The sequence below is a fragment of the Temnothorax longispinosus genome, chromosome 11, assembly GCF_030848805.1.
Source record: "Temnothorax longispinosus isolate EJ_2023e chromosome 11, Tlon_JGU_v1, whole genome shotgun sequence".
NCBI classification, from domain to species: Eukaryota; Metazoa; Arthropoda; class Insecta; order Hymenoptera; family Formicidae; genus Temnothorax; species Temnothorax longispinosus.
Window position 1 is genome coordinate 17,114,935 of NC_092368.1, and position 10,166 is coordinate 17,125,100.

At 38.6% G+C, this 10,166-nt stretch overlaps 3 protein-coding genes across 5 annotated transcripts; 2 read left to right on the forward strand and 1 right to left on the reverse strand.

Annotated features, from left to right (window-relative positions):
• The first annotated feature begins 332 nt into the window (after positions 1–332).
• Positions 333–4,917, forward strand: Asprs (aspartyl-tRNA synthetase). 3 transcript variants are annotated; one of them, XM_071792365.1, is made up of 12 exons: positions 333–455; positions 825–865; positions 1,189–1,273; positions 1,471–1,657; positions 1,764–1,866; positions 1,953–2,274; positions 2,342–2,513; positions 3,318–3,465; positions 3,609–3,798; positions 4,075–4,155; positions 4,243–4,354; positions 4,676–4,917. In XM_071792365.1, exons 2-12 carry the CDS (start codon positions 825–827, stop codon positions 4,837–4,839), a joined length of 1,605 nt encoding a protein of 534 aa, XP_071648466.1. In that variant the 5' UTR covers positions 333–455; the 3' UTR covers positions 4,840–4,917. The 3 variants fall into 3 exon arrangements, with proteins under 3 accessions (XP_071648466.1, XP_071648465.1, XP_071648467.1); XM_071792364.1 differs by lacking the exon at positions 333–455 and having other exon boundaries at positions 792–865; XM_071792366.1 differs by lacking the exon at positions 333–455 and having other exon boundaries at positions 825–961.
• Positions 4,918–5,500: 583 nt separating this feature from the next.
• LOC139821360 (guided entry of tail-anchored proteins factor 1) lies at positions 5,501–7,359 on the forward strand. The gene is made up of 4 exons (XM_071792368.1): positions 5,501–5,806; positions 6,107–6,272; positions 6,659–6,726; positions 7,079–7,359. Exons 1-4 carry the CDS (start codon positions 5,738–5,740, stop codon positions 7,265–7,267), a joined length of 492 nt encoding a protein of 163 aa, XP_071648469.1. The 5' UTR covers positions 5,501–5,737; the 3' UTR covers positions 7,268–7,359.
• Positions 7,360–7,502: 143 nt separating this feature from the next.
• Positions 7,503–10,078, reverse strand: LOC139821359 (carbonic anhydrase 9). The gene is made up of 6 exons (XM_071792367.1): positions 9,432–10,078; positions 8,816–8,983; positions 8,537–8,693; positions 8,348–8,453; positions 7,941–8,168; positions 7,503–7,718 (listed from the first exon to the last, which is right to left on the reverse strand). Exons 1-6 carry the CDS (start codon positions 9,520–9,522, stop codon positions 7,536–7,538), a joined length of 933 nt encoding a protein of 310 aa, XP_071648468.1. The 5' UTR covers positions 9,523–10,078; the 3' UTR covers positions 7,503–7,535.
• Positions 10,079–10,166: the final 88 nt, after the last annotated feature.

The following is a 10,166-nucleotide window of genomic DNA, read 5'->3' on the forward strand; positions in this document are numbered from 1 at the left end:
GCGTTTTCGATTTGCTACTCGACCCGACTCAGGTCGCATTAATGGACGTGGAATACATACAGATATGTATGTATTCCACGTCAATGATGCTAGAGTCCTGTAGTCCTGTATACATGATGCGACCCGAGTCGGGTCGAGTAGCAAATCGAAAACGCCATTAGTCATAATCGTAAGGTTGTAAGAAAATAGACCAATCACAGTCGATTATTCTCCTCGCAGACACATGCAAACATACACATACAAAAATCTTCTGATTGGTCTCCCCCCCCCTCCCCAAAAAATAATGGCAATGCGCAGTGCGGATCGGCTTAAACCACAAAAAAGGGTTGAGTCAGTTGAGTGAACATATGTTGGTTATGTATTGATACGTATTATAGCGAAAGAGAGGATCGGGGCAATCTTAACGTTAACGAAAAAGAAGAAGAAGAAGAAGAAGAAGAAGAATTACATCAAAAGCAAGTACTTGTAAATAATTTAGGTTATCCACGACCATATATCAGACATGTAATTTTATAATTAATTCTTATTTTATATTACATTAATAAACATTATTAATAGTACGTGATATTTATTTTAACATTCTACATATTTTTACATTTTCGCACAAGTTGACATTATTTCAATATGCAACTTTTTTACCATTAGCATATGTATATTACGCAAAAATATGCTCCAACAATAATATATATTTACATCTATTTTAAATAAGAATATACAAGACGAACTGTGTTAAATACATACACGTCGGGCTGTCTCGCGAGTATCGTCGGTATACTGGCTAGGATGATGTAATCCATATGTTATCCATGTGTCATCTTTTACAGATGGGTGAAGACAAGCCAGTCGAGTGTCCTCCTCCAACAGGGTATCGATTCAATCTTGATTGTATAGCTCGCCAACTAATTTATTTCTGCATAATTTAGACAAATATATTTCTTGCTACAGTTGTTTACAACGTGAAGTAGGTTTCAAAGCAAATGTTTAATTTTCTTACGTGCAGACTATGTCGAATATCTTTGCATTTTATAGATAAACTGATATTTACAGTTAATATAACTATTACGTGAGAACAAGTTTATTTATGTCGCAGATATAATTTAATTTCCTACGTATATCGTTTTGTTAGCATCGATATTATGATTATTCTAAATAATATCAGAATAAACGTTGTGTCATTTTCTTATAAAGAGAAGAGATGTCTAAGAAAGCGCTTAAGAAGCAGCAGAAGGAACTACAGAAAGCAGTGAAAAAGGCAGAAAGAAAAGTTCAGTCTGTAAGTTGTTCTATGATAAATATTGACTAAAAAAAACCAAGTTTGTCCTTTAATCAAATAGATATAATCCTAAAGTTGCGTAAAGTTACGTGAACGTTATGTACTTGCTATATACATATAATGGATTCAGTTTATAAATCGATCGGTAAAGTAAATAAAAAATATTGCCTTTGGTACCACGTTGTCCATGTTTCCAGTGTTCCCAGCAAGAATCTACAAATGAAACTGAGGATGTGTCTGTGGGAAAGTACGGGCAGATGGATATGATTCAGAGTAAGGAAAGATTTGAGGACAGAAAGTTTACGGAGATCAAGAATCTGAATAAAAATCTAGAGAATCAGACGGTTTGGCTGAGAGGTCGCTTACACACTAGTCGTGCAAAAGGTAAGGTAATAATAATGTTGCTTTACAGAAAACTGACTTGATCGTGGTTTGTACAAATAAAACTTTAATCTCACGTCTCTCTCTTTCTCTCTTTTTTTTCTTACAGGCAAGCAATGCTTTATCGTGTTGAGACAACAATCGTACACCGTACAAGGACTAGCTGCCGTGAATGAAGAAATCAGCAAACAAATGATTAAATTTATATCCAAGTAAAATCTTAAAGATCTGCGTAAAATTGATCGGAATATTAAGTGCTATATACATATATTAACGTGGCGTTTCGCGTCTCACTTAGCATTACGAGAGAGTCCATAATCGATGCTATGGCCGTGGTGATGCCTGTGCCCTCGAAAATTGAATCGTGTTCGCAAAACGATGTTGAGGTTCATTTGAAGGAAATATTTGTGGTAAGCGCCGCAAAGCCGCAACTTCCTTTGCAAATAGAAGACGCCGCGAGACCTGTTGGCGAGGCGGACGAGACGGCACTCAACGTGCGAGTGAATCAGGATACCAGACTGGATAATAGAGTTTTGGATCTACGTACTCCGGCCAATCAAGCGATTTTCAAGGTCGAAGCCGGTGTTTGTAAGCTCTTTAGGGACATTCTGACAAAGAAGGTAAGCATATAATGACGTTTTGATCATCGCCGAAACCAAGTCTTTCCTTTCGGTCCATTCTTTTCAGGGCTTTGTTGAGATCCATACTCCCAAAATTATTTCCGCAGCCAGTGAGGGTGGGGCGAACGTGTTTACGGTATCTTATTTCAAAGGCACGGCTTACTTGGCTCAATCACCACAATTGTACAAGCAGATGGCAATTGCCGCAGATTTTGACAAAGTTTTCACCGTCGGAGCAGGTATATCGTGTTTGATAAAAATAGAACGTGTTTCGTTGAACGTTACCTGTGGACGGCGTTCTTTGAATGCGCAAGTTTTTCAAGTTATCGATAGGTGCGATTAAAGGCGCCATTCTACAATAGCGTAAACGTGGTTGTAAGTAGTTGTAGGCGTAGTTGTTGAGTAGTATACTACCGTTTGTGTAAAGCGTGTTGTGGAAGATCGTTCATCTTTCACGACTACGAAGATGTAAAACGCAAGATCTAACCAATCAGAGAGAGTGCTGTTGATCACATGATCATCCCGACCACGCCGCACGCATTCTTTTTGTCGAAATAGAAATATAAACGTGAAAACATTTTCTACAACACTTACGACTACTACTACTCCTACAACCCTACACTTACGTTTCGCGCTATTGTAAAATTGCTTTACTAGCTAGTCGAAATACATAAAGGCAACGTGTTCCAACAGCGCGAATACTACGCACAGTGGGCGAGAAGACTTTCTTATCCTCTATACTTTTAATTTATCGGTACACCAAATGACTTTTCTTTCCATTTTTATTCCACGAGAATATGCACAAACGAACAATGTCGTTTCGCGCGTGATGTCGTGCGAAAACACGTGCGTTTTCTTCCGTGCACATGTGCCACTTTATAGGGTATGAATAGGTGACCAGAGGCAAAGATGAGAGAGAGAGAGAGAGAGAGGGAAAGAGAGTTTTCTCGGTCCCAAGGACGTAAGCTTTAGAGGGGATTCGATATTCTTCATCACAAATATGATACCTTTAACACGACGTGCGCTGAGAATGTCGCGATTAGTTTTCAGAGCGGAAGATTCCAATACGCACAGACATTTGACAGAATTTGTAGGCCTTGATCTGGAGATGGCTTTCAAGTATCACTATCACGAAGTGATGGACACCATCGGACAGATGTTCACCGAGCTGTTTAAAGGCTTACGCGATAAGTTAGTTTAAAGTGTAATATAATATTTATGCTTGTATTATATTCTTTCGTTCTCGATACCTACCTACCTATCTATCTATCTATCCATCTATTTACGAATTTTCGCACGTTACATTATTACGTTACTTTGTGGGGATTCAACAGTTATGCAGACGATATAACGGCAGTTGGTCAACAGTATCCAGTGGAGCCTTTCAAGTTTCTCGAACCGGCCTTGAGATTGGAGTACTCACAAGCGATCGAATTGTTGGCAGAGGCGGGCGTGACCTTGGGAGAAGAGGATGATCTGTCGACACCGGATGAAAAACTCTTGGGAAAACTCGTTAAGAGCAAAGTAAGACACGTTTAGACAATTTTAGAAAATGAACAGAGCTCAACACGTGAGACGACGAGGCACTAGAAATGCAAAAATATAAAATCCCGTCGATCGGTTCAAGTTGAGCACGACTTTCAAAAAATGTAATAAACTCTGATTATATAATTTACCGCGATTACTTTTAATTCTTCAGTATAGCGCGTGATTCGGATTTACTTTGCACGTTATTGTTAGTATCTCTTGTTTTCATATTGCAACGTGCGTTATATAAATGTGTTTTACTTTTTTTTCCAGTACGATACAGACTTTTACATTTTGGACAAGTATCCTCTTGCTGTAAGACCTTTCTATACCATGCCGGATCCAACGAACCCTGTAAAGTATTCCTACATTGCGTATATAAAATCGCACAGTATTTTTTTCTCTCTTTGCTTTTTAACAACTATTAATCTTGCGTTGTAGAAAGTGTCCAATTCGTACGACATGTTTATGCGAGGTGAGGAAATCATATCTGGCGCGCAACGTATTCACGATCCGGATTTTCTTACCGAACGCGCCAAGCATCATGGAATTGGTAAGCGAAATGTTTGCACGAGACGTCTCGCTTCGTGTTGCGAGCGTTCAAAATTTTGGGAAATCTTTATCAACGTAGACTGAACGCACTGACCCTTTTGTAAACGGATTTTCATATTTAGTTAATTTTCGATTTTTATCTTTCCTACTCTTTTCCAACCATTTCACCCACCCATTTCCTCTGTACATACGTTGAAAAAAACTCTTTGCCACTTGATGCCTCGGCGATGATGCGGCGCATTTTTCGCACATCGTCCTTTCTCAGTCTTTAAGAAAATTTCAGAACGCGTATTCGAGTATTAACAAAGTCAGTTTGTTTCAGATATCGAGAAAATCAAGTCGTACATTGATGCCTTCAGATATGGTTGCCCGCCACACGCTGGTGGTGGCATAGGCATGGAACGCGTAGTGATGCTGTATCTCGGCCTGGACAACATTCGTAAAGTGTCCATGTTTCCGCGCGATCCCAAACGGCTCACTCCTTAGCCTTGACAGGCTTAACTTTGAATGTCTGTAGCTGTATAGACGTTAAGAGGACTTGAGAGTAAAATCTTTTACCTTGAATACATATATGTTAAAAAACGTCTTTTATCCTTCTTTTCTACCACAATGTATGTACATGTACTATTTGCTGAGAGATCGTACTTGAATCGAACGAAAACTCGTCCGTATCGCGCGCAGGAGCTCGCGTGACTCGATTCGTGAGGGAGTGACGGAGCTGGACGGAGGGAGCGTCTCGTGTCGTATTGTGTCGTATGACGGACGGTTTGACCACGTGGCACGTGGCACGTGGCACGTGTGACCGCAGCCCGCAGCTGCGTGTAGCCCTCCGGTGCCTGGAGTTTTTCCACTGGATCAGCCACGCAGATATTTTTATCCCACTAAAATAAAAATATCTGATTGGCTGGTCCAGTGGAAAAACTCCAGGCACCGGGGGTTGTGAATGGCCGTGTTCAGCGGACACAACTGTTGAGTTCGTCTTATCAACACTCTGCGTTGATTGGTTGGTTCTAAAAGTAAGAGCCAATCACGTTCGACTGCTACTCAGCGGCTTGGTCTGCTGAACGCGTCCAATGGCTGTGGTCACGCGCAACGTGGTCAAACGAAAAGTTTCCCCTCCCACTCCTCGTATAGGACATGTGTGATCTGTCATCTGCGCTGTCATCTGTGTGTTTTAAATGTAGAAAAATATAACGCGGTCGCGATACCTACCTTTTACCTTCGCGTCGGATGCGTCGCATTTGCGAATCTTCGCACGGAAGAGAGAAACATGCCGATTTGTATCTTTTTATTAAAGTTACACGCAAACGAAATCAAAGAATGAGTCGAACCACGTAAGAAAATAGTTGATGCGAGTATACAGGTTATCTTTTACATCGCACACATGGATTTACTTGTGGTATCCACTCTTAGTTGCGTTTTACATAACATTGCACCGTTTCTGATTAGATTTGTAAGTATTTCTGAAAAATCTATATTTATAGTAGTAATATTTTCAATTTTTAATAAGAGAAAATTTCCTTCTTTAAATTTTGATTGAAATTCGAACAGAACAGAAGATCATAAACCTAATGAGTCGCCTTTCATTTGCAAGTCCTCAATAGAAAATTGTGTTTGTGTTTATATTTGCGTTGTTGTAAATGCAGATATTCAACGTGTCTGCTCAAATCGAGATGTATCAAAAGTTGATGGTCTCGTGCCGTACGTTTCAAGTTTGTGCTTGTAGCATCCTGTGTTGTGTTGTCAAATATAGATTTCATCACGTGTGTTGGCGCAAAAGAAACATGACATTGAGCTGCGGAAAGAGCTGAGCACGTTGAAAGAAGATATGGCAGGACTCTCCATTGTGGATGAGTTTGCCAAGTATGCCAAGCTCCAACGCCAGTACAATCATGTGGAAAGTATCCTGAAAGATAACGGTGAGTTTCAACACGTTTTCCTTTCGGTGTGTTTTCGTTTCACTCATGATTTCGCACGTGATGCATCACTTGTCCTTAAACATTCGGTGAACAACAAGGACAAGCGATGCATTATGCGTATCATGCGTGAAACGGAACGCACCCTTTACTTATGTGTCTCTAGGTTTAGGGGTTTGGGCTGGGCGTGATGAGTCAGTCAGTCAGAACATTTGTTTATTGTATATGTATATAGATGGATGGAATAGATTAGATCGCGCGAAAAATTTATATTTTTCATAGAAAGATAATTGATGTAAGATGATTTTTCTTTTATTATTATTGGTATCGCTGTACACGTACGTTTGTATGTATCTCTACATTTGTGCAATCATTTTTTTTTCTTTCAGTGAATCAACGACTGAATCGACGATTGAAACTTCAGATGGTGTTAATTTATAGCTTTCGTGCATTGAGCGTAAGTAGCGTGCTCGCTTAAGCGAGTCTTTCGTTGTAGTTGTATTGGATTACAAAATTGAAAGCGAGAAATCACACACGTTAATTATTTTCTTACATCATACATTAAGATAAATTTGCTTTTTGCGTGACACCATATAAACTAAAAAGATACTGTCTGTGTGACACGTACATTTCACACGTCGATTCCATCAATTCTATCAAATAGTAACACAAGGAAGAATAAAAGTATCTTTTTTGTAATTCCGTACGTCAATATGATTAGCGAGGGATTAGTAAAAACGGCGACGGTCGAGCGACTCGTCACCTCGTATCCTCTTTGCGCGTTCTATCGAGTTCTATAACGCTTTCAGGGTACGTTAATCCTGTGGTTGTTCTACATGTATAAAAACGAGCCAGTTATCGTTCTTTCGGAGGATATACTATGGCCGATCGAGAATCTTTTGAGTTGGCCATGTCAGCACGATAATGCTATTTCTCTATTAGCATGGCTCGTCATCGCCCAATTGGGCATATCGGCATGCAAAAAGCTCCATGCGTGATCTAATGAGTCTTGGTAAATGATGATTGATTAATGATCTGTACCTTGATATGAATTCTACGATAAATAAAATTAAGGATGTAATTAAGAGTATCACTTTTGGTATCACTTTAATGGGGCTCTCTATCTTGTGATTGAACTCGAATTATCGCGGAATGACGAATGATCTAGAAAGATGAATAAATGGTTTTGCAGCAGCAGCAAACTTTTCGGTTTTATACAAGTGAAAGTATGTACAAGTTAAAAATTACCGATTATCGATTATTGCCTTATGACCAAAACCAACTCAAGTTTGCAAATTTTAATCGTGAATCATCGCGCTTGATATCTTTTGTCCAGAGTGACGGGTCCAATCTTCTAGTATATATCTTACGTTGACCGATATCTTGCAATAGTCTAAAATTATCGCCTAATATTTCCTCGCCGTTTGAGAGTTTCCGAAACGTGTTCATCTACGATAAGACAGATAAATGGGTTTTGTTACTACATACACACACATGCGTGCGTCTATATATATATATATATAGGCAGTATGCGACTACAGGATGTCTTTTTATCAACAAAATAAAAAAAATTATTTTGATAATTAATAAAAAGCTTTGCTTTTTCGTTTGTATTGTTAAAATTTGTTTTCAAGAAAAGAGGAACGCTACATATTCGTAATAAAACTGTACCTGACGGAAAGATAGCGGGACTGGAACAGCGAAAATTATCCAGGTGACTACTTCGCTACAAGGCGGAGTCGTGAGAGATCCTTTGTATGTATAAAAGATATCGGTATTGGACGGTATCAGGAATGCTAGAGCGAGAGATATGTTGACCGATAGTTTCGTATGTGCCCATTGCACATCTGGTAGCTCGCTTATGAGAGATCGAACGAGCTCATTGTCCTCATCTTGCAACTGAAAGCACGTACGTACATTTAGACGTAGAACTTGGCGCTCTCGCTTTAAAAATCTTTGGAATTATAGAGTTTTTGATAGACTTTTATTTGTACGTGTTTTTACTTTTACGTCTCAAAATAAAATTTATAGAGTACGAGTAAGAGTAACAAATTTTAGAGGCAAACGTATCAAGTCACCTGGAAGAGAGTAGCTACTACGACCACACCGTCTTCATGCCGCAGTGCATGCGAAAAATTGGAATATGCCATATTGCGATGTACAATATGCATTTCCATTGGATATCTATGGACATTAATCTTTTCATCGCTATATTATTTAATTCATTCCTTATCATTTCGATTCGAGCAAATAAATATGATTGTTACCTTACACCGTTTAACACATGTTCAGCACCCCTATTATTTTTTATGCCCCAGTGAAAATGCAATTCTTCCATTTCATATTGTTGATTCCGTTGCAGTATAGCACCGAATATATACGGCAATCTTCCATGTATCGCATTCTTGTCTGTAGTAAGTTTAACTAAAAAGAGAGACGGGCTATTCTCTCAGAGAAGACTTCTTCTTCAGATATAGTTGATAAAATCACAGATTAATAAATCTGTGATAAAATCATGTATATGAATCAGGAATATATATTTATACCGGTTTTTCCATTATTCATCAATATTTGCGGCGTTGGAAGAAAATCATGATAACCGACCATCTCGAGAGCCGGAAGCGGTAAAGCGATCGCTTTTGATGTGGATATAGCCACTGGTGATTGTAGTTTTCCCGCACACAATTCGTACTTTTGCGGCCACAAATGTTGCTCTAAAAAAAAGTACTTTACTGGAATAAAAATTTTCTCTTCTTCATTATATAAGGCTGCTATTTATATGTATGTATACTGATCAATCGTTCAGTTGAATATGAATACGTATATAGAATCTCGTAAATCTGTGATTATTTCTCGGTTTACATATATACATATACTATACGTATACGCAAGTATATTGTTAGTTGTTACAAAAATTCACTACTCGTGAGTAATCTTTGATTTATGCATTATTATGATTATCTCGACGCGTGTTTTCTCTGTATTTCCGACGTAGATTTATCTGCTATTTATCAAGTAAAGAAACAAGGGGAAGAGAAGGATAGAAAAGACTTGATACGATTCTATAGATTCTATATATATCAAAAGCTAGGATTGATTCGCGCGAAATATAAATGGAGATCAAAAACTTGAGAGAGAGATATCAAAAACCTGTTGTCGTACCTTTCTTACTGTATCCGAAACCATTGATGCCATTACATGAATCAAGGACGAGAATTAGCCATGCCGGAGATATAACTCGCAGGATATGCATCTCTGAATTCTTTTTGCGTAAAAATTATATGATCCATATATCATGTACATTAAAAGAGATAATGGTTTTCCTAATTTTTATCGTTTTGTCGTTTGGTCTTGCGGTTACCCTACGCACATTGCGTACTTTTTTACAATGCTCAACTGTAAACTTATGCTTACACTCTGTATAACATGTATTCAGATGTACATGTAGGGTAAGACACGTTCGGCACACTTTGACAGGCGGTTACGAAGGAATGGCAAACAAATGGTTAACTGAAATGTAGTAAGTTTAACTAAACTAGTTGTGTGTAAGACATCGCGACGGACTGTGCCCATTAAATAATTTGCAGCAGTACATATATCATTCAGGTGCTTTCCATGTGTGAGTGACACACAAATCGACACAAACGTCGTTCCATCCCTTCTTGGCATTCAATATAAATAACAGAGACAGAACGACACTTGTGTCGATTTGTGTCAGTAAATGGAAAGCACTCATCACAGCTGCATATGCGTGGTGATCTTTCAAGTTACAGACGCGTCTCGTAATACAAAAGTAATAACAAGATGCTTTTTCCATAACAATAATGCGTAAAATGTATTAAAGTGGGACACTTTATTACGTTCGTCTTTCGACGAATCATAGGTGATGGCGATAAT